At 50.4% G+C, this 24,736-nt stretch overlaps 1 protein-coding gene across 4 annotated transcripts in view; it reads right to left on the bottom strand.

Annotated features, from left to right (window-relative positions):
- The window catches only part of PHACTR3 (phosphatase and actin regulator 3), a 217,605-nt gene that overhangs the window by 66,694 nt on the left and 126,175 nt on the right, over nucleotides 1-24,736 (bottom strand). For all 4 annotated transcript variants that reach the window (XM_040459800.1, XM_040459801.1, XM_040459803.1 and 1 more), the window contains 3 exons: nucleotides 18,765-18,977; nucleotides 14,027-14,201; nucleotides 13,057-13,304 (listed from right to left, as the gene is read on the bottom strand). In XM_040459800.1, the coding sequence (XP_040315734.1) occupies nucleotides 13,057-13,304; nucleotides 14,027-14,201; nucleotides 18,765-18,977 (636 nt within the window). The remainder of the gene's footprint in view (nucleotides 1-13,056; nucleotides 13,305-14,026; nucleotides 14,202-18,764; nucleotides 18,978-24,736) is intronic.

Here is a 24,736-nt window from a genome sequence, read left to right as displayed (position 1 = left end):
TCCTAAGGCCACAACGTTCAAGAGAAGGAGACGATGTGCACCTCATTAAAAGGAGAAATGGAGTTAGACAAAATGAAGACACACAGGAATTCTCCCAAACGAAAAAACAAGACAAAACCACAGCAAGAGACCTAAGCAAAGTGGAGATAAGGGATATGCCTGATAGATTATTTAAAGTAATGATCATAAAGATACACACTGACCTTGAGGAAAGAGTAGAGGATACGAGACCCTTAACAAAGAGATTTTTTTAAAAAAGGACCAATCAGAGATGAAGAACACAATAAATAAAATTAAAAATACATTAGATGGGGGCGCCTGGGTGGCGTAGTCGGTTAAGCGTCCGACTTCAGCCAGGTCACGATCTCGCGGTCCGTGAGTTTGAGCCCCGCGTCGGGCTCTGGGCTGATGGCTCGGAGCCTGGGGCCTGTTTCCGATTCTGTGTCTCCCTCTCTCTCTGCCCCTCCCCCGTTCGTGCTCTGTCTCTCTCTGTCCCAAAAATAAATAAATGTTGAAAAAAAAATTTTTTTTAAAAAGAAAAAAAAATACATTAGATGGAATAAATAACAGGCTAAGGGAAGCGGAAGAATGACTCAGTGGCCTGGAAGAGTAATGGAAAGCAATCGAGTTGAGTAGGTGAAAGAAAAAAAAAATATGCCAAATGAGAACAGACTCTGGAAACTCAAGAACACTATCAATAATAATAACATTCACATTACAGAGATTTCTGAAGAGGAGAGAGAAAAGGGGGCAGAAAATTTATTTGAGGAATAATAGCTGAAAACTTCCAGACTCTGGGGAAGGAAACAGACATCTGGATCTAGGAGGCAAAGAGATCCCCCCAAAAATTCAACCCAAGGAGGACTATGCCAAGACACACAGCAATTAAAATGACAAAAAGTAATGAGAGAGAATTTTTAAGCAACAAGAGAAAAGAAGACAATTACATACAAGGGGAAACTCCACAAGGCTAACAGTGGATTTTTCAGCAGAAACTTTGCAGGCCAGAAGGGAGTGGCATGCTCTATTCAAAATGCAGAGAGGGGGGCACCTGGGTGGCTCAGTCGGTTAAGCGTCTGACTTTGGCTCAGGTCATGATCTCACGGTCTGTGAGTTCAAGCCCCGCATTGGACTCTGTGCTGATGGGTCAGAGCCTGGAGCCTGCTTCGGATTCTGGGTCTCCTCCTGTCTCTGCCCCTCCCATGCTCATGCTCTGTCTCTCTCTCTCTCTCTCTCTCTCTGTCTCTCAATAATAAATAAACATTAAAAAATGCAGAAAGGGAATAATTTGCAGCCATGAATATCCAGCAAGGCTGGATATCTATATCATTCAGAATAGGAGAGGTAAAGTAAAAAACAAAGGTTTAAGGAATTCATCACTACTAAGCCAGCCCTACGAGAAATGTTAAAGGGGACTCTGGGAGTAGAAAAGAAAGACCATAAGTAAGAGTACGTAAAGTAGGAAGCACAACAGTAGTAAAAATGTCTACAAATCAGTCAAGGGACTCATAAAATAAAAGGATGTAAAGTATGATACCATATACTTAAGTCACGGCAGGGAAAGGAGTAAAGAATGGGTTCACACGTAAGTGACCATCAGCTTAATACAGATTGCTATATGCATAAGATACTATATACAAACCTAAGGGTAACCGCAAATCAAAAACCAGTAACTGATATGCAAAGAATAAAGAGAAAGGAATGCAAGTACATCACTAAAGAGAGCAAAATAATCACGAGAGAAGACAGCAAGAAAGGAACAGAGAAGAACTATAAAAACGCTGATAAAACAAGTAACAAAATGGCAATAAATACATCCTATCAATAATTACGTTGAATGTAAATGAGCTAAATGCTCCAATCAAAAGACACTGAGCGACAGAATGGATTAAAAAAAATAAATAAGACCCATGGATATGGTGCCTACAAGACGCTCATTTCAGACCTAAAACATATGCATATTGCCAGTAAAGAGATGGAGAAACATTTATCATGCAAATGGATGTGTTAAGCAAGCTGGGATAGCAATACTTACATCAGACAAAACAGACTTTAAAACAAAGACTGTAACAAGAGACAGACACTAATCAAAAAGGGAACAACATGGCGGGGGGTGGGGGGGTGGGGGGGGTGGAGCAGTGCCTGGGTGGCTCAGTCGGTTGAGCGTCAGGCTCCGGCTCAGATCGTGATCTCGTGTGGTTTCTGAGTTCCAGCCCCTCGTCAGGCTCTGGGCTGACAGCTCAGAGCCTGGAGCCTGTTTCAGATTCTGTGTCTCCCTCTCTCTCTGTTCCTCCCCCGCTCGTGCTCTGTCTCTCTCTCTCAAAAATAAATAAACACTTAAAAATAAATTTAAAAAAAGGGAACAACACAAGAAGACATAACAATTGTAAATATTTATGCGCCCAGCACAGAAGCACCCAGATACATAAAACAGTTAATAACAAACACAAAGGAAGTAATTGATAGTAACACAATAATAGTATGGGACTTTACTACCCCACTGACATAAATGGACAGATAATCCAAACAGAAAATAAGGAAACAATGGCATTGAATAACACTCTGGATCAGTTGGATTTAACAGATACATTCAGAACATTCCATCCTAAAACCATGGGATACACATTATTTTCAAGTGCGCATGGGACGTTCTCCAGATAGGTCATATATTAGGCCAAACAAATTCACAACAAAGTCTCAATAAGTTCAAAATGATCAAAGTCATACCACGCATCTTTTCTGACCACAACACTATGAAACTAGAAATCAACCACAAGAAAAACTCTGGAAAGGGCACAAATGCATGGAAGGTTAAATAACATGCTGCTAAGTGACAAATAGGTCAACCAAGAAAGCAAAGAGGAAATCAAAAAATACATGGAGACAAATGAAAATGAAAACACAATGTTCCAAAATCTTTGGGATGGAGCAAAAGCTGTTCTAAGAGGAAAGTATATAGCAATACAGGGCTACCTCAAGAAGCAACAAAAATCTCAAACAACATAATCTTACACCTATCAGAGCTAGGAAGAACAAAACCCCAAACCAGTAAAAGGAAAAAAATAATAAAGATTATAACAGAAATAAATGATATAGAAATTAAAACACACACACACACACACACACACACACACACACACACACACACTATAGAACCAATCAGTGAAACCAGGAGCTGGTTCTATGAAAAGATCAATGAAATTGATAAACATCTAATGAGACTCATAAAAAAAAAAGACTAGAAGAGAATATTCAAGTTGGACAATCTAGAAGAAATGGATAAATTCCTAGAAGCATATAAGCTCCCAAAACTGAAGCAGGAAGAAAAAGAAAATTTGAACAGACCAATTATCAGGAATGAAATTGAATCAGTAATCAAAAAACCCCCAACAAACAAAAGTCCAGGACCAGATGGCTTCACAGGTGAATTCCAAATGTTTAAAGAAGAGTTAATACCTATTTTTCTCAAACTATTCCAGAAATAGAAGAGGAAGGAAAACTTCCAAATTCATTCTATGAGGCCAGCATTACCCTGATACCAAAACCAGAAAAAGACACTACCAAAAAAGAGATACTGGCACTATAGGCCAATATCTCTGATGGACATGGATGCAAAAATTCTCGGGGCGCTTGGGTGGCTCAGTGGGTTAAGTGTCCGACTTCAACTTATGTCACGATCTCACAGTTTGTGGGTTCGAGCCCTGCGTCGGGCCCTGTGCTGACAGCTCGGAGCCTGGAGGCTGCTTCAGATTCTGTGTCTTCCTCTTTCTCTGCCTCTTTCCCACTTACACTCTGTCCCTCTCTCTCTCAAAAATAAATAAACACTAAAATAATTTTAAAAAGACTCAACAAAATATTAGCAAACAGAAGCCAACAATACTTTAAAAAATCATTCACTACGTCAAGTAGGATTTATTCCAGGGTTGCAGCGGTGGTTCAATATTCACAAATCAACAAATAGGGTGCATCACATCAATAAATGATAAAAATGACATGATCATTTCAATAGATGCAGGAAAAGCATTTGACAAAGTACAACATCCTGAGGGAACATACCTCAACGTAATAAAGGCCTCATATGGAAAACCACGATGAACATCATACTCAGTGGGGGGAACCTGGGAGATTTGTCCCTAAGGTCAGAAGACAAGGATGGTCCACTCTCACCACTTTCATTCAACATAGTACTGGAAGTCCACCCACAGCAATCAGACAACAAAAATAAAAAGCATCCAAGTTGGTAAGGAAGAAGGAAAACTTTCACTATTTGCAGATAACATGATACTATATAGAGGAAACCCTAAAGACTCCACAAAAAAAACCTACTAGAACTGATACGAGAATTCAGTAAGATTGTAGGATGCACAAATCAATGTGGAGAAATCCATTGCATTTCTATACACTGATAACGAAGCGGCAGAAAGAAGTATTAAGAAAACAATCCCATTTACAGTTGCACCAAAGATAACAAAGCACCTAGAAATGAACTTAACCAAGGAGGTGAAAGACCTGTGCTCTGAAAACCATAAAGCACTGATGAAAGAAATTGAGGATCACACAAATGGAAAGATATTCCATGCTCATGGACCGGAAGACGTATTGTTAATATGTCCATACTACCCAAAGCAATACAAACTTAATGCAATCCCTATCCAAATGCCACCAGGATTTTTCACAGAACTAGAACAAACGGTCCTAAAACGTGTATGGAACCACAAGACTCCGAATCGCCAAAGCTATCTTGAAAAAGAAAGACAAAGCTGGAGGTACCACGGCTCCAGATTGCAAGATATGTGACAAAGCTGTAGGAATCAAAGGAGTATGGTACTAGCACAAAGACAGACACACGCATCAGTAGAACAGAGTAGAAAACCTGGAAATGAACCCGTGATTATATGGTAGGAGGAAGGAATATACAGTGCAAAAAAAAGAGTCTCTTCGAATGCTGGGAAAATTGGACAGCGACAGGCAAAAGAATGAAACCGGACCACTTTCCTACACCATACACAAAAAGGAACTTAACATGGATTAAAGACCTATGGGGCACCTGGCTGGCTCAGTTGGTTGAGCGTCCAGCTTCAGTTCAGGTCATGGTCTCATGGTTCGTGAGTTCCAGCTGTGCTGACAGCTCAGCGCCTGGAGCCTTCTTCGGACTCAGTGTCGCCCTCTCTGCCCTTCCCCCACTCATGTTCTGTCTCTGTCTCTCAAAAATGAACAAATGTTAAAAAGTAAAAATTTAAAAAAATGGATTAAAGACCTAAGCGTGAGACTGAAACCATAAAAATCCTAGAAAAGAACACAGGCAGTAACTTCTTTGACATCAGCCATAGCCACTTCTTACGAGATAGGTCTCCTGAGGCAAGGGGAACGAAAGCAAAAATAAACTATTGGAACTTCATCAAAATAAAAGCTTCTGCACAGCAAAGGAAACAATCAACAAAAGTAAAAGATGCTACCAAATGGGAGAAGATATTTGCAAATGACATATAAAGGATTAGTATCCAAAATGTATTGTATACTTATACAACCCAACACCGAAAAAAAAAAAAGCCAACCAATTCAATTAAAAAAAATAGATAGAAAGCATGAAAAGATATTTCTCCAAAAAAAACCATACAGATGGCAAATGGACACATGAAAAGATGCTCAATACCAGTCATCATCAGCGAAATGCAAATCAAAATGACAATGAGATATCACCTCGTAACTGTCAGAATGGCTAAAATAAAAAAAAACCACAAAAGCGGCAATTGTTGGCGAGGATGTGGAGAAAAAGGAACCCTTGGGCACTCTTGGTGGGAATGCAAACTGGTGCAGCCTCTGCGGAAAGCAGTACGGAGGTTCCTCAAAAAATTAAAAATAGAACTACCCTACGACCCAGCAATTGCACTACTGGGCATTTACCCAAAGAATACAAAAACTTCATACTCAAAAGGATAATGCACCAGTACGTTTATAGCAGCATTACTGACAATCGCCAAATGATGGAAGCAGCCCAAGTGTCCATTGATAGATGGATGGATAAAGATGATGTGGGGGGTGTGTGTGTTTACGTGTGTGTATACACACACAATGAATATTTTTCAGCCATCATAGAGAATGAAATCTTGCCACTTGCAACAATATGGATGGATCTAGAGGGTATAATGCTAAGTGAAATAAGTCAGAGAAAGCCCAATACCATATGATTTCACTCATAGCTGGAATTTAGGAAACAAAATAAATGACCAAAGGAAAAAAAGAGACAAACCAAGAAACAGACTCTTAACAATAGAGAACAAACTGACGGTTACCAGGGGGGAGGTGGATGGGGGGTGGGGGAAATAAGCGATGGGAATTACAGAGGGCACTTGTGATGAGCACCGGGTGATGCATGGAAGCGTGGAACCACTATGTTGTACAACTGAAACTAACATGTAACACTGTGCGTTAACTATACTGGAATCAAAATGAAATGAAAGCACAAAGAAGAAGGGCAATAAATAGAAAGCAGAAACATGTATGGTAGATATTAACCCAACTTTATCAATAATCACTTTGACTGTCATGCCTAAATATACCAATTAAAAGAGATTGTTAGAGTGGATCAAAAAATAAGACCCGACTCTACGTTGTCTAAAGAAACTACTTTGGATATAAAGACACATCGAGATTACGAATAATGGATGGAGAGAAATATGCCATGCTAACCCTAACCTAGAGGAAGCAGGCGTTTCAGACAGAGCAGACCTCAAAGCAAGAAAGGCTGTCAGGGATAGGAAGGGCATGCCATATGATAAACGGGTCATTTCTTTTAATACTCTTTTTTTGAAATTTGTTAATGCTTGTTTATTTTTAAGAGAGAGAGAGAAACAGAGTGAGTAGGGGAGGAGCAGAGAGAGAGGGAGACACAGAATCCGAAGCAGGCTCCAGGCTCCCAGCTGTCAGCACAGAGCCCAACTAGGGGCTCGAACTCACGAACCGCAAGATCGTGAGCTGAGCTGAAGTCTGACGCTTAACCGAGTCACACAGGCGCCCCAAAAGGGGTCAATTCTCAACACGTAACAGTTCTTAACAACTACACGCCCAACAACAGCATGTCAAACTTTGTGAGACAAAAACAGAACTGTAAGGAGGCACAGACGAACATATGATCATAACTGAGACTCCAACACCCCTCTCGGAAGTGGGCAGATCCAGGAACGGAAAATCAGCAAGGACATGGTTGAACTCCACAGCACAGTCGACCAACTGCGTGTAAGTGACACCCATAGACTACCTCACCCAACAAGAACAGGATATACGTTGTTCTCCAGCTCATGAGGGACATTCACCAAGACAACACCACATTCCGGCCCATAAAACACACCCTCAACAAATATAAAAGAATACAAATCCTATAATGTCTGCTCTCAGACCACAATGCAGTTAAACCAGGAATCGGTTACAGAAAGGCAACCTTTCCGGAAAACCTCAGTTCCCATGGAGGTTTAACAGCACACTTTGAAACAACGCATGGGCCAAAGAAGAAATGTCAAGAGTAATTTTAAAATATTTTGAACTAAGTGAAAATGAAAACACAGCTTTTCAAACTTTGTCAGATGGAGTAAAAGCAGCGCTTAGAGGAAAATTTATAGCACTGAATGCATGGATTGGAAATGAGGAAAGAGCTAAAATCGATACCCTAATGTCCACGTTAGGAAACTAGAAAAAGATGAGCAAATTAAATCCAGAGTAACCAGACAGATAGAGATAAGAATTAGAGCAGAAATCAGTGAGAGTCAAACAGCAAATCAATAGAGAAAAATCAATGACACCAAAAGCTGGTTCTTTGAAAAGGTCAATAAAATTGATTGGCCTCCAGCCAAGATACCTAAGGAAAAAAGACAGAGGCCACAAAATTGCTAATATCAGAAATGAAAGAAGGGGCAGCTGTACGGACCCCCTGGACATTAAAAGAATAAAGAAATACTATGGACAACTCCATCCCCACTAACTGCATGACCTACATGAAACGGACCAATTCCTGGAAAGACACAATCTGTTCAAAATCACAAGGACAAATAGATGATCTGAACAGGCTTATTTTTATTTTTTTAAAGTTTCTTTTTAATTATGTTGAGAAATATCGCTTCTCGGCCTTTTGGCTAAGATCAAGTGTAATTATGTTGAGAAAGAGACAGAGAGCAAGCCGAGGAGGTGCAGAGGAGGAGACAGAATCTCAGGAAGGCTCTATGCTGTCAGCTCAGAGCCCGATGCGGGGCTTGAACTCACGAACCGGGAGATCGTGACCTGAGCTGAAGTCAAGAGCCAGACACTTAACCGACTGAGCCACCCAGGTGCCCCTGCACAGGCTATATTTATTAAAGAAATTGAGTCAATAATTAATAACCTTCCAAACAGAGAGCGCCAGGCCGAGATGGGTTCACTGGTGAATTCTACTGGACATATAAAGAAGGTATTATGCCAATTCCCTATAATCTCTTGCAAAGAACAGAAGCAGAGGACAAGAGGCTAACTCATTCTAGGAGGCCAGCATTACCCTAAAACCAAAACCAGACAAAGATATTACAAGAGAAAAACCACGATGGACCAAGACGTCTCATGAACACAGGTGTACAAATCCTCAACAACATATTAGGAATAATGATTTAAATTGTTAGCTATTAAATATGTTAAATTTAAATGAAACATTAGAATTCTATGTTCATCTTAAATAGCAAATTAGCTAGAATTGGACAGCCCACGCAGAAAAATGAATCTCGATACATACCGTGCGACATTCACTAAATGAATCACAGACCTAAATGTAGAACTCCAAAGTATAAAACTTGGAGGATAATGTGTGAAAACCTAAGTGAGCTTGAGTATGACGAGGTCTTTTCAGATACGCTGCCCAATGCATGATCCATGACAGTTAATGGACAAGCTAGACTCCATTAAAATTAAAAACTTGTGCTCGATGAAAGACAATGTCAAGAGAATAAGACAAGCCACAGACTGGGAGAAAATATTTTCTTTTTTTTTTTTAATTTTTTTTTTTAACATGTATTTATTTTTGAGACAGAGAGAGACACAGCATGAACGGGGGAGGGGCAGAGAGAGAGGGAGACACAGAATCGGAAGTAGGCTCCAGGCTCTGAGCCATCAGCCCAGAGCCCGACGCGGGGCTCGACCTCGCGGACCACGAGATCGTGACCTGGCTGAAGTCGGATGCTTAGCCGACTGAGCCACCCAGGCGCCCCGAGAAAATATTTTCAAAGGTTACATCTGAGAAAGGACTGCCATCCAAAATATAAAGAAACCCTTAAAACCCAATAGTAAGAAAAGAAACAACCCGATTAAGAAATGATGGGTCCCAAACCTTGCCACCTCACCCAAGGAGATGCACAGAGAGCAAGTAAGTGTATGGAAAGTTGCTCCGCAGCGTCGGTCATCAGGGAGACGCAAGTCAAAACAACGAGACAGCACGACAACCTCTTAGAGCGGCCCAGATCTGGAACCCTGGCGACACCTGATGCTGTGGTGAAGACGTGATGCACCGGGACCTCTTGTTCATTGCTGCTGGCATTGCAAGGCAACATGGCAAGGCGCCTTGGGAACACAGTTTGGCGGGTTCTTACAAATCGAAACACAGTCTTACCATACTGATCTAGCAACCTCACTTGTGGGTATTCACCCAAAGGAGGTGAAAGCTTATGTCCACACACACAAAATCGCACGTGGACTTTTGTAGCGGCTTAATTCATAATTGCCAAAACTTGGAAGGAACCAAAATGTCCTTCAGTAGGTGAGTGGGTCAACTGGGGCCCACCCAGACAACGGAATATTACTTAGCACTGAAAAGAAATGAGCTATCAGGCCATGAAGAGACACGGAGGAAACTTGGATGCACGGTACTACGAGAAAGAAGCTACACACCACAGGATTCCAACTCTACGACATTCTTGAAAGGTTCAACCATGGAGATAATAAAACGATCAGTGGTTGCGGGGGAGGGGGTGGTGGGGAGAGTGGACCAGGTGGAGCACGGGGGATTTGGGGAGCAGCGAAAATTCTCTGAATGACAGTATCATGATAGACACCAGTCACTGCACATTTGTCTAAATGCCCAGAGCGCACGACATCGGGAGTGAACACTCAGGGTGACGAGGGGTCAACGTCGGTTTATCTGTTGTAACGAACGTACCAGTCTGGTGAGTGAGGCTGGTCACGGGGAGGCGGGGCGGGGGTGGCGGGGGGGAGGGGGGTTGGAGGAGACACACGGAAGTCTCTGTAACTTTCTCCTGATTTTCTTGTGACCCTAAAGCTGCTCTTAAAAAATTAAATCTTAAGAATTCACTTTGGACAAACCGGAGAATGTTCTCGGTGGCCCGTTTTCACCCAGCACCGATTGCGCACAGCTGTGAGGGTGCCCCTGTGTGCACACCGCAGTCTGGCAGGAGGCACGAGGTAGAAACACACGGTCTGTTGCGCCCCTTTCTGTGCTGACCACGACAATGAAGTCGCCCTGCGCGCAAGTCCAACCGTCAGACTCAGGACAAGAGACGTTTTTCTCTACAGCTCAGTCAAGCGGGACAGTCTTTCCGTCTCCCAGCTGATTCACGAGGCAACCTGCCTTGGGTGGGGTCACCACCAGCTCTGGAAATGAAACTCTGGTGCCACCTTATTAGAGAATTCGGGTTGACCCATCCTGGGACTGTTCACGTGAGACGGGACGATGCCTCCAAGGTTCCGTCAACAGTACGCTAAATAGATAGGTAACATTGCGGGGCTTTTGTGGCCAATAATTGGTGAACCTACCGCTTTGCTGTTTTTGTGCCTCAGCACCCACAGGGACTGACAAATAACCTACCAGCCTTGGGCGCAGGGCTTGAACCCGGGAGAAGCAAGTAACAGCCACTGCTGTCCTATCGAGCAAAGCAAAATACTTTCATGGGTCTTTCCTACGATAACATTCTCCCTAAAAGTAACATTTCTAGGCTTTGTCTAGAACCGAAATAGGGTTTTTTTCCCCCTCCAAGTACTTCGGCTGAGAGGTTCATAACTTTGAGGGAATTACGGACACACCTAAGAATGTGAAAAAGCAAAGAACCCATTCTCCAGACTGGTTCCCAGGCTTCAGGAGCCCTGGACTCCCCTGGAGATGAGCACCCAGAGGCTGAATTGGCAGAAGACCGGGGTCTCCAGATATGCCTGATGGCGCGCGCAACAAGCCCAGCCCACAACAGGATGTTCTTGGGGTTGAACGTGAGGCCTCGACCATGAGGCGGGAGCACGGGTGCCCGCGGAGGAGGGGACGGAGGACGGGGTTGCTCTGCTCAGGGTCTGCAAATGCAGTACGTGCATCACGTTCCCCAGGCAGCTGGGCAGCGAGCCTGCGCGCGTTAGCAACATCAGGGTTTCTGGAGTGAATTCTACCCCCCCTGCTCCCGTCAGACCACAGTCAAGCGCTGCTCGCTTGAGGACACATTCTGAGGCACACGTGACAAGAGGTGCAAGTTTGGCCCATGCCCCAGGAGAAACCCCGGGAGAAACAGCTAACTGTCCATGGGACAGCACAGCTGAGGACAAGGGCTCCCCAGGCTGGCACCTGTTAATACGGGACAGGCACCCTCCCCTTGAGCCCCCTGATGGCCTGGCTCCACTGACATCTAGTGTGCACTTTGCACCCCCAGATTGCAAACACAGCACGAGCTACTGGACGAAGCCCTTGACCTCATGGGGTCTATGCTCTGGGAGGGGGGGCACGTAAGCCAAGTCAGGGGGACACGGAGCCACAGGGAAGGTCAGGTGGAGCGAGGGGCTGGCAGAGCTGTGGTGGGGAGAGGCTCACTTGTGTACCCAGGGCCAGCTTCCAGGAGGAGGTGGGGTTTTGAACCCAGAGGAGCCACACACACAACCCCCGTGCAGAGGCCAGGAGGATGCTGTGGTCGGCAGATGGTCGGTGCGTGTGAAGAACAGCGAGGGCCCGTGGCCGCGTCCAAGGGAGTTCAGGGAGAGGAAGAGCCCAGGGGTGACAGGGACAGGCAGGGACACAGGGCCCGGGGAGGACAGGGCCAGACCCGGGGTCTGCTCCAAGGAGGAATCCAGAGGACCCATGACCACCTGCCTGCTTGGCAGGTGCCACTTCAAGAGAGTGTCAGGGTGGGTCCGGGCCACAGGGAGGGCAGAGGCGCTGTTTTCAGGGACGGGCAACAGGCCAGGTTTGGGGGCCAAGATCAAGAGCTCAGACCTGAAGATCTAAGGCTGGAGACACCCACGAGACCCTCTGGTGGACACACGGAGTCGACACAGCAATATCTCGGACCTCAGGGGACCCAACGGCCTTGCAGACAGTATATAAAGCCATTCATCTATCAGCTGCTCTCTCACTCCTTACGACCAGGCACCGTGTGGACAAGGGCGTACCACTGTGTGATACTGACCCTCCTCCAAGTAGCGCGCACTCAGCACGGCCCCCGGGGCCCGCAGGTGACCCTCCCTGCGCTTCCTGGTCCCGGCCTGCACATCCTCTGCCCCATCGGGGCGGCCGCGATGCGCTGCCTCCCTGAGCCCGTGTCCTCAGGGTAAGACACAGCAGTCACTCGGGCTCCAGAGCACGCTGTGAGGACAGACCTGATGCCTGTCATCTCAAGGCCTGTGAACCTGCGTTCCCACACAAGCAGGTGTGGTCACACGTGTGCCACGTCCGGGATGGCCGCTGGGCCCCATCCCCTTCCCCCTCCCCCTTCCACCTCATTTCGCTTTCCTGGTAGCATTTTTTACTATATTTCCAAGCACCGGACCTCGAGCACCGCCTGTACGACTTTCTGCCGTGCGTTCCCAAGCAGCGACGCTCTCAAAGTTACTTGCTGAGCCTCTTTTATGTGTTTACAAAAACACGAAAATCAATACGCAGTTACCAAAATAACAGAGGCTCGGTCTGCGTCTCCTACTCCCAGCCCAGGGCCTGTCCGCACACACCCCTGCTCATCCTCGGAGGCGTGTCTCCCTTCCTTCGCCCCCACCCCTCCTCCGCGCCAGGGGCAGAAGCGCCTGGTCAGCATGGCCCCGCCGACCCCGCCCTCCCCTCACCAGAGATGATGGAGTCGTTCAGAGCCTCTTCATCCTGATACACCAGCAGGTCGTCCTTGAGTTCGGAATTCACGATCAAGTTCTCCTTGTTCTCCTCCGAGCCCTTGGCTGCCGTCCGCTTGCTCTCCGAGACGCCGTCAAAGCTCCAAGCCTCCTCCCTCTCCTTGCCCCGCTCCATGCTGGACGTTCTCGACAGGCGGACGTCCACCCGCTTCTTTGGGGACGCTTTACTGTCCCGTCCTGGAAAACTGAAGCGGAAGATGGTTTGGGTTATACGCTGTCCGCTTCGTCCGAGGACCCAGCATATCGACTTGGGGGCTTCCGATAATATTGCAAATTCCCCAAGTACGTGCAGCGTCCAGCTTCTGATCTGAATGCACAGGGCACGCAGCCCCAGATGGCACACAGGCTTTGCGTCCAGGCACATGGCTGTCCTGAACAGCATACACACGCCTATGATGAAGCCTGCCATGCTTCGTATGGGGCCAGGACTTCCCGAGAACGAACGTGTGCAGCGTTTCTGCCAAACCACACGTGCATCCCATTCCCTATCTGCTTTGCCCTCCGTCCACTTCTCCTTCACAGCCTGCCTACAGACACAGGAAATGAAAACTCAATGTGCAAGCTTCCGGAACAGGCTTACCTGTACTCTTGCCTAACGAAACCTCAAAGACTGCAGAGGCCGGGACGGCTATTTCTCCTCCACGCTACTCCCTAACCTGGATCCTCCCGGGGAAATGCAGGGGCTTTGTGGTCAGGCTCCCACGGTGTCCAGCCCCCGCATGTCCTCTCCTGGAGTGTGGTACCCAAGACCAGAGCCCGGGGCAAAGGGAAAGGGCGGGGCTCTTGTCCAAACCTTAAGAATTTCAAGACAGTGACAGCAGTGCGTGGAACTCAGTCCGGGCGCATGACACGAGACTGGCCTGGATGGAAATCTGGGCACACAAGTCTCCCTACCAGGGCGGCTCACCTGTCCTGGCGATGCTTGGTGGCCAGCGCCCTGTGCAGCTCCTCAATGACGCGGCTGGGGGGCAGTGGCCGGTGGACAGTAGCAAGATGTGGAGACCCCGTGGGCGTGGAAAGCTGTCCTCGGAGGGGAGGGTCAGTGTTTTTCCCGCCAGAGCCTTGGAAGAGTGCAGGCTGGCCTGGAGCACGAGAGGGACCGAGAGGAACGTGAGCCCCCGGGAGCAGGGAGGAGGGACTCTGCAGAAAGACATGAGCCCAAGGGCAGAGGACACAGCTCCCCCCACCACCCGGCCAGGTGACCTTGACGCCCTGTTCCAGAAGTTGTGCCAGGTCCCCTGCCCCCAGAGACAGGGCTCACCTCTGTCCGGTTCCATCCACGAGACCCCCCGCCCCCAAGCCTGGGGGATGAGCTCCATAGACATCAGTGCCAACGAGCCCCCTGCAAGGTCTTAGGCACAGAAAACCGGACGCCCCTCTCCTCCCACTTGGAATCAATGACTTCACTGGGTCTGCCCTTCTCACCCAACTTTGTGACTCTGGGCAGGGCCCAAGTCTACCTTTCTTACTGCTGTATCCCCAGGCCTGGCACTTAATATATGTGCAATAGACATCCGTTTGTATGAAATGATTTTGAAGACTGAGAATAGACTTGCTCAAACCCTGCCTGAGAAGGTGAGGCTTCTCTTGCTCCTCTAACAGATGCTCCCTGAATGTGCACTCCAAGTCCCACATGGCGTCAGGCGCTGGGGGTAGCAGAAGGCGTGGGTTTGGTCGTTACACGGATCTGGCCTCCAGTCTCAATCTGCTACTTATCAGCTGTAAGACCTCCAAGGCAAGTCCCCAAAACTCGAGAAGGCTCAGCCTTCTTATCTGTAAAATGGGCCGACAGTTCCCTGGTGTGGCCAGCAGGAGCCCGGCAGCTGGGTTAGGGCCTGGCACCTGTTACATCTTCACACACAGACTCGTTCCCAGAGAGGTTGAGGCGGGCTCCCACTAGACTGATACAAACAGACCAACCCCTTCTTAGCCTCAGCAGGAAGAGAGAGAGAAACAGAGAGACAGACACAGAGACACAGAGATCGAGACCACTCCATAAAAAATAAAGACTTTCTGACGCAATCCTGGAACGTGGATGTCACTAACAGGAAGACAGAAGGAAGACTGTAGGTCTCATCGGGACACATCATTTAGCGGTCTTTACAAACACCCGTCTTGGTGGGCACGGCCAGGAAACACGCACGGCCCAGGCCTTGCCCTCGACGGGCCTCTAGGCCGGCCAGGTGGGGCCAAGAGAAGACAGGCAGACAGAAAGCCAACTGGAGAAAGAGCTGTGCCAGGCAGGGGGGCTGAGAGCACCTGGGGTCGGGAGCACGTCGGCTGGGCTACAGCGGTCAGGCGAGGCCTCTCGGCAGAAGGGGACATCCGAGCTGACGCCCAAGGATGAGACGGTGCCAGCCATTCACAATGTGGCCAGACACGGGCAGGGCGGGGGGCAGGCTCCACCCGAGAGTGGCCCCCAGGGCCGTCCCCAATTCTCCACACTCCACCAGCTCATCCCCCACCAACCTCCACCCCTCCTGGGGCGGCCCCTGCTCGTCACAGGGACCGCCTCCCCGGCAGGTGTTGCTCTGCTGCCTGGAATCCTCACCCACACCTGCTAGGAAGGCATCCCCGGTCCCAGCGTACAGGTGGGGAAACTGAGGTGGCGTGGCTTGTCTGTGCTCCCTCAGCCAGGACCCTCGCAGGGTCGCCACACGCTGGCAATCACGAATACACTGAACGAGCGCCCCCCATTTCCTGCTCCGCTGAGCGCTGTACCTGGCCCGCCTCGTCCAGCCGCCCAGGGCGCCAGTTAGCACTCCCCTTTCTCAGATAAGGAAACCGAGGCTCAGAAGTCAACCCCAAATCGTGCCTCCAGGGTATGACAGGGGCTGGGATTGGAACTCGGTGGCAGGATTCCAAGTGTGGTTGGCAGAGGCCGTGGGACCCCCATACATGGAAGCGACCGTCATCCAGCTAGACGGGGAAAGCTTCGTCCTGAGGGGGTGAACTCACACGGGTCCAGGGTCCAGGCAAGTGAGACGCAGGTGAGTCAAGGGACCTCACGCAATTCATACGAACAGGGGGCAAGGGTTTCGGTAAATACTAGAGCACCTGCTCACCTTAATGGGGCTGCTGTGACTCAGGGGTGGCCAGATATGAAGACTTTTCAAGAAAAGCCAGAAATCTGGATTCCGGGTAAAACTGACATGTTTTACACATGTTAATATTTAATGCTTAAATAGATTTTAATGTTTAAAATGTTGGCAACCCATTAAAAAAAAACTCGACACCATGCTGACCCGGCAAAGCAAGTCTGTGAGTGGGTCCGGGTTGGGGGGAGGGGGAAGACAATGCCCTGACCTCTGGTGGAGGGTCAGTGAGGAGGCCTGCAGGCAAACACCCCCCCGTGGGGACTCAGCTTGTGTATGCTGTCCCCCCCCCCCTCCAGTTAAGCCCAGCTAAGGGGCCTCTCTCCTCCTCTGCTGCCACCTAGCGCCCACACGCTGAAGCAAACACTTCCCCCCAAAGAGAAGAAAAAAGAGAACAGAGGAAATAAGACAGAGTCGCCAAAATGTGGTCTCAGCTGTCAAAAAGAGGTCCAGGCTGAAACCACCCTCCCATGCCCTCCAGCTCCTAGTCTAGTTCCCCAGATTAATCCCCCCGATGTTCTGGAGCTCCTCAAAAGGGAGGGGAGGGTCCCAGAGCACGAGGCCCTCGAAATCCAGAATTTCAGCTGTGCGGACAAGCAGAGGAGTCACGGCAGAGGAACCTCACCGTGCGGCCTTAGGTCTGATCTGTCCAAAGCACAGAGGAGGCAGGACGTCTGTGAGTTACCGAGGGTCCAGAACAAACTGTCTGTGAGCCAGAATAAAACATGGTGGACAGTGCCTGATCGGATGGATTTCCAATTGTTTCAAGTCTCAACGGATGGAAAAGAAAACTCTCACAAGATAGCAACAAGTTGCAACAGTGTGATCCTGCCTCGAAACTTTGACTCCTATCCGTGTGGCCACGTCCCGGGAAGACTATAGGCTTAGACTCATCCCAGAGAGGTAGGAACAAGCAGGCGGGGCTCAGATCGTCCGCTTGTTCCTTCAGTCACAGTTGCGCGCACTCGCTAAGCACCTGCTGTATGCCAGCACTAGGGCGTGGTAGGGTCCCGGGTTGCGGTCACAAAATCCCACAAACTGGGTAGCTCAGAACAACGGGACGTCATCCTCTCGTAGTCGTAGAGGCCAGAAGTCTGGAATCAAGGTGTCAGCAGCTGGATCCTTCCGACGGCGGAGAGAGAAAGACGCCAGGCATCCCCCAGCTCCGCCGGCATGGCGTGACTTGCAGACAGCTCGCTCCAATCTCCGTCTCCACATCCAGGTCGTCTGGTGGGTGCTTTTGTGTCTCTTATAAGGACACGCTCATTGGATTTAGGGCCCCTCCCTCGCCAGGACGATTTCATGTTGATCCCGATCTAATCTCATGTCTGCGAAGACCCTCTTCCAAAGAAGACCGCAGTTCTGAGCTTCCAGGTAGACGTGAGTTTTAAGGGCACATTACTCAGCCCACCGGGTGAGGCGGAGCATGTGGTAAGTGCCCCAAGGCCAGGCGCACGCTGCTATGGGGTAAGGTCAGGGACAGCGGCCCTGAAGGAGGGACAGAGACGCATAGGCACTGACCGCGTGATGCTGGGGAAGAAGGTTTTAGCAGGGAGGGCGGTATGGGGGTTACCAGCCTCAGGCCCAGAACTGGGTTCCAGTCTCCATTAGCCGTGGGACCTGGGAGACGTTGCTGGAGCCCCTGAGCCTCGGTCTCTTCGAGGTGCTGGCCCGTGCATTAGGAACGGGCGGTGTGTAGCTGGGCCTCCTTGTGGCCCAACAAGAGGGAAGGAGTGGTACTGTGAGTGGTGGTCAGGGGCTCACGGACAGCAAGACCGCTCAGGTCAACCATCCACGTTGTCTTCATGCCTGCCGCCTTCAGGCAGCACGTAAGGATCGACTCTTCAGAACAGTCACCTCGGACTGAAGGGTCTGCTTTTTCCCTGAGACCAGCAGCGTCTCCTATTTTCAGCAGTGAGGGGACAAGAAATACCCAAACTCCGAAAGCAAATGTCTCAATTTCCAGGGACTATTCGGCCAGTGTGGCCAAAGCTATAGGAGCGGATGCCTTTTGGGGCCTCTGCCCAGCCGTGCTCCCCTCTCTGATCCCCACCCTACAGTCGAGTGTTTATCCCTGCCTCCCTCTGCCTTTCAGGATGGAGCTCACTGGAACGAGGTCATGAGACAGAGCAGGCAGAGACCATGAGAGATGGAGCCATCGGGGAGAAGTGGAGACAGACTGGGGAAGGAAGGGGAGGAGCGGGGGAGGGAGAGAGAACATGAGACAGAGAAGACACCTGAACATACAGACAAAGTCCCCCTCCTGGGGGATGGCTACACCTTTTGCATTCAGGTTCTGGAAGACTCCTTGGACTCCTGCCAATAAACTGCCTCATTTGCTTAAGGGAGCCCAGGGGTCTGCTCCTGACAACCACGGCTCATTGCTAAGAGCAGCCAGGCCTCCTGCCTCCAGTCCGTCTCCCCTGGGACTGCCTAGAGCCCGGACGGCAAAAGCAAAGGGTGAGAACCAGCCCGCAGCGGGAGCCCATCAAGACTGGTCGAAGGCACGGATGGGTGAACGGATGGAAGGATGCATGCATGCGGACCCACCTGTGACATTTTTCGTGGTTTTGCAGCCTGCCTTGGGTGGTGGCGTGGGCAACAGCGGGGGGCTGGGGAGCTGGCCCACGGATCTCTCCAGGGGTCTGGGAGGGCTGTCCAGGGAGTCAGACCCGGCTAAGGCTTGAGAGGGTTCGTCCGCGGTAGGCGGGAGGCTGCCGGAGGCGTCTGCTTCTTCACCTCTGGATGCTGACGGCATCTTGGCTGGGTTCAAAGGCAAAACAGAGAGTTCACAAGCCATGCTGCTTCTGATGGGGTTGGACATGAGCAAGGATAGTAAAGTGGCTTCGGTGGGGTGGGACTGTTAACAGGAGCAGGGTACAGAGGGGCTGCTCAACGTACAGACCTGACTTCCTGTGAGTTTAGAAGTCAATAGACCTGTTGGGGGGGTGGAGGGGGAGGAGGGAGAAGAGGAAAGAATTCAGGAGCAGGAGTAATTCTGTTCCTTTTCTCGGTCAACAGGTGGCGCCAAAGCTCCTGTCCCCACCTGACCTGGGGCTGGTCACGATCAGAAGTTTGGGAATGAGACACACCCAGGCTCCAGTCGGCCCCTGCACTGTCATCCTGGGAAGTGACTCAAACTCCAGTGTCTCCATTGCCCCACATGGGAGATCTGACAAACCCCAGAGTCCCTCCCAGGGTTGCTGCAAGGTTTAAACAGGAGGGAACAATGTCATGTGGGTCTGGCACCTGCAGACCCTCAAATTCAGCAGCCATTGACTTTACACGTGTGGTTTTCAGCAGCCCTGGCCCCTGGTGCGTGTAGGTCCCAAGGAGTGGTTCAGGAGGCAAGGAGGTCCAGCTCAGAGGAAGGGTCAGCCCGCCCAGCGCCCCTGTCCCCTCTCCTTCCTGCTGCCCCTTGAGCACCGCCCCCCAAGACTGTCCATCCCTCCTCTGCTTTCTCCCCATCCACGAGCACTGTCTTTTCCCTTCTCCCTTCATCTGACTCAAGTCCTACTGACCATCACGCACCACCCATCCCACCCACACCCCCAAGTCCTCTGCCTTCCTTTCATTTGGCTCACCCTGCTGAGTGCTGCAGAAGATGGTGACACAGAAACCCCAGTGGTGGCCACCTCAGGACTGCCACGGTCAAAGCCCTCAGCTCTGCCTCCACCCTGCAGTCACGGCCTCAAACCTGCCTCCAGCTCCTCACCTCCCCACTCCCGTGTGGCCTCACCTCCAGGAGAAACTGAGGCCTTCAGACAGGGGTGGGGGTGCTGTTCTTAGATGCCTGACTCCAACACAACTGTCCCTGAAACCCATCTTCCTTCCTTCCTCCCTGATACTAGAGAGGTGGACCCCCAGCCCCATCCCCACGTGGGGACCCCAGCACGCCCTGCCCTCTCACAGCAGGTGCCCAGCCTGGTGTAAGATGCCTGCTGCGCATGGCCTCGTCTCATTTTTTACAACCAGCCGAGAAGGAAGACACAAACACTCCCCAGAACAGCTTGGCAGAGCTGGGCCCACAGTCACCGCCTGGGGCTCCTCCATCCTTCAGAAAAGGTTCTGGAGGCCCTAAGGGGCAGAGCGCTGGCCATGGTACTGAAAACACGGCGCTGGCCTGATACCTGCCCTTGGAGAATTTCCACGGAAACTCTGGAAGCAGACACTGTGCATCCCATGGATCCCAGGTTATTACCATTTCTGTGCCTTTATTGTCCGCAGCCAACTCCATGGCCATGACACTCTTGTGGCACAAGCCTGGGTCTTGCCATGTGCAAACATGGACGGGATAGTTGCTTCCTCTGAGTCCTGGGGGTCCGGACAAGGTGAGCAATGTATGATCTGGACTCCACAGGTTCCCTTAGCCAGGCTGCCAAGAGATGGGTTAACTGGGAGACTAGGCAGCCCAGGTCAGGGTCCCCATGCCTACGTCAGGCGGGACAGGGCCGCTTGATCTCAGTTGTCCTCAGTCTCCATCACGCTCCTCTTTGGCTCCCAGACACCTGTTCCCCAGTCCCCTCCTGTCACGCTGTCTGAACATGCTCAGCCCCCTGCAGGCTCCATCGGGCTGCCCAGGAGGACCCAGCCCTCAGCCTTCAGCCTAGGACCCATTCCTCAGTCCACAGCTACAATTCTCTCATCTAATTTTCCCATCCAGTCCTCTGGCTTCAGAATCCAACCCATCTCTCTGTCGACCCCTGACCTTCCCTCCTAGCTCCAGACTCATACATTATCAGCCACTGCGACATCTCCATCTGGAGGTCAGAAAGGCAAAATGAAACATTCTCAAACCCATCTCTTGATTTCCCAAGGGAAAGCCCTCTCCAGCCTTCCCCTTCCTTCAGATGCATTCACCCATCAACCCATCTTGCAAAGGTCCTTCAACAATTATGGGGTTCGGGCACCCTTCTAGGAGCCGCAGACATGGCACCCAACCAGACAGATCCCCACCCCCACCAGGCTTCCTACACAGCTCATCAGCCGTGCAGCCAGACTGGACACCCACTACCTTGCCTCCCATATGTCATTCACAGATAAATCCTGTGTGCTCTCCTTCCAAAATATTTCTCAGCAACGTTCACTTGTCCTCCCTACGCAAGCTTCCCTGGCCTCTACCTGGACCTCAGCAATGGCCTCCTGGCTCCTTCCCTTCCTGCCCCAAATCCACTCTCTACACGAGGGGTTTTGCAAACTTTGTCCACAAAGGGTTTTTTGCAGGTCAGAGTATCTGTTGGTGCAGCAACCTCCAGAGGGCTGGCAGGTCAAACAGCAAAACTTCCCTGCCTGTGCCAGAAGTGGACGCACGCATGCCCAGTGCTGCCCAACAGAAATGTCTGAGATGCTGGAAATGTTTCCTCCCTGTCCATTTCAGTAGCCACCAGCCATGGGTGGTCAATGAGCAACTGACAAGTGGCCAGTGTGAAGCTGAATTTTTTTATTTCATTTAGTTTTAATTAATCTAAATAGCCATGCAGCTAGTGAGTACTGGTGACGACAGCTCTGGACTTCTGGGAGTCAGTGGTCCCAGCCCCCACCCCTCAACCAGAGATCGCAGTGCAAGCTTCTTCCAGCCCCACAGAGGTCTCCTCTTCCCACTAGCCCAAGGTGGAATGCGGGTCCCCCACCTCTGCTCCGAGAGCCCTGGGACTCAACACACCGGCAGGTCTCACCAAAATCCCCTCCAACATCTTCCCACAAAACTCATCCATGCCGGTCACACACTGACCTCTATGTCCCTGACCTGTCGGGGGCTCCGCAGGCTGAGAAAGTGGGGCTCTGAGATCTTTTAGCCTCTGTCCTCTGCAGCTCATGTGAATGTATAGCTACCATTACAGTTTGGAATCTTGACATGAATATCCATTAAAGTCTTAATGCTATATCAGAAAAAAGATGTAGAAGACAAGGTCAGTTTCACAGGTTTCCCACATTTGAGATCCTGTCTGGGACATGGGGGGGGGGGGGGGGAGGGCACTGTTCCTTTGCTCCCCTGACCAGCAGAGGTCGCTCCTCACCAACCAAACTCTAAGCCAAGGCTCCCATGTCGCTGCACAAACCACAACGTAGGGCTCAGTTGAGGAACAGACACAACCGAAGCTCAACCAAGAGTGCACATCCAGGACTTACCAGCATACTTTAGGAAACGTTCCAGTGACACGCTTCCATGTGGCCTCCACTCACCTTCCTGAGCAGGGGCTGATAAGCTTTTTCATGTACAGGGACAGATAGTAAATATTTTAGGCTTTGCAGGACAAGAGGCCAACTCGAGAATATTATGTAGGTGCTTATGTAACGAGAAAAAGCTCTACCCTGCCCTTTGGCCTGGGAAGTGCCTCCCAGGTGGTGGGCATGCTTTGAGCCCAGTTACCACTCACTGGAGACCTTCCAAGACCAAGAGTGACCGGTGAGACAGGAAGGTCCCGGTGGGCTGGGGACAGCTGCTGTGAGTAGTTTCATGGCACCCCAAACACCTGGCATGTCTCAACTGGGACAGCTGGCCAAGGGCAAGGCAGCTGGCTGAGTCCCAGATGCAGGCGGGACGAGCCCAGGGTCTGAGCAGTGCTGAAGTGCACCCACCAGTCAGGGAGGGGCAGACTCGGCTTGGTGTCTGGGTTTACAGAGCCAGCACACTGAGTGTGCCATCCAGACAGGTGGCAGCTGGGTCTCACCTATAGCCTGCCATTCACCATCCCCTCCTTACTTCACAAACAACCCATATTCCAGAGCATTCCAGAAGCACCTCTAGTTTGGATTGTAGAGCATTGTGTTGTTGTTTTTTTAAGTTTATTTTATGTTGAGAGAGAGAGACAGCCTAAGCAGGGGAGGGGCACAGAGAGAGAGAATCCCAAGCAGGCTCTGTGCCGTCAGCAGAGAGCCCGATGTGGGGCTCAAACTCACAGACTGTGAGATCATGACCTGAGCCGAAATCAAGAGTCGGGTGCTTAGCCGACCGAGCCTCCCAGGCGCCCTGTAGAGTATTATGGTTAAAAGCATGTCCGGGGATCAAACCCCAGCTTGCCACTGATGGGCTCCCTGGCCTTAGATAAGCAACAATCTCTCTGGGCCTTTGCTTTCTCATCTGAACAAACAGCGTTGTTAAGAAAATACAGTGAACATAGTACAGGTTTACTGAATGCCACTTTCCTTTTTTAATTCGTGCATTCTTGAGAATGTCAGAGCATAGCCCTGCTTGGCAACAGAAACGCGGGACAACCACCTGTCCCATTTAAAGCTAAAACAGATCCTTCTGGGCTTTTTAGGGAATGTTAGGCCACCGGTATAACACCATCCAAATAAAACCAGAAAAACAAAACCACCCCAAATACAAGGGTCCAAAGTCAACCCAAACCCAAATCACCAAACTCGAAGTGAGGGTCAAAAACCAAAAACAATGGTCTGGATCTTTGATCCTTTTCCTAAGAGACCTGTGATTCTGGACATAACCCCCCCCCCCCCCCCCCCCCCCCAAACGCACAGAGCAGTTAGTGACACATAGGAAGTGACAGCCCCAGCCCAGGTGTTACCGCCTGGCCAAGGAGTGACGTCCCCTGAAGCCAGGAGCTTCTCCATGCACATGGACATGTGGCCCCTCCCGCGCCCCCTCCCCCAGCAAAGTTCGCAGGACGTCTGCTTTCTAAGAGAAAGCAGCTAACCTTCCAGGACACCGTGAACACCACACGAGTCCCCAGGGGATCCCATTCTGGGCCCCTGGACGTTTCCATGAACTTCCTGGGGTCAAGAAGAGACCCCAGGTGCAGGCTTGAGCACTCCCCAGACACCATGGCTGCCCAGAATTTAGCTTTCTCTGCCACACGAGGCTGATAATAGCCGGTCTCCTCCAGCTCTGCATAGTCCCTGCAGACCCGGGTCCCATGGTGCCCCCACAGCCACCTCACGCTTTCACTACAGCAGCCCCACCCCCGTATCTGCAGGGAAGACGGGCTAGGCCCCCCGCGGACGCCTAGAAGCATGCAGAGCGCCGAACCCAGGAGGTACGAGGTTTCTTCCTCTACGCGCACACCAAGGATGACGTGCAATTTACAGATTAGGCACAGTAAGAGGTTAACGAGAACCCGTGAAACACAAGTGTAACAACAACTGTAATCTGTGATAAAGGTTATGTGGTCTCTCGCTCTCTCTCGGGATACCTCGCACTTCTTGTGATGGGAGCTGATAGAAGCCTAGGGGAGGAGATGAAGCGAGGGAAGGGTGCAGGCCCGGGAGGGAACACTAGGTTACCGTCGACCTTCTGACGACGTTGTCAGGAGGGGGGGGTGTCCGCTTCCAGACCAGTGGCTCACGGCAGGTGACTGAAACCTCAGATCGGGGAGACCACCGTATCCACCACGTGATAACGAGGCCCAGAGCGGATCAGCCCCCGCGGCAGCACAGGGACCAGGCTCCTTACCTTCCCAGAAGGGGCCGGGCAGGAGCGGACAGGGGAGCCCCTTGAAGGGAGTGGCCCCTTCGCAGCCCCCAGTGACCCTGGCTGCGTGGCAACGGCAGCCCAGGGGGGCCCC

This window comes from Herpailurus yagouaroundi, unplaced genomic scaffold (genome assembly GCF_014898765.1).
Source record: "Herpailurus yagouaroundi ecotype Mexico unplaced genomic scaffold, PumYag 246, whole genome shotgun sequence".
In the NCBI taxonomy this organism is placed as follows: Eukaryota; Metazoa; Chordata; class Mammalia; order Carnivora; family Felidae; genus Herpailurus; species Herpailurus yagouaroundi.
This window is presented reverse-complemented; position numbering and strand designations above follow the sequence as displayed.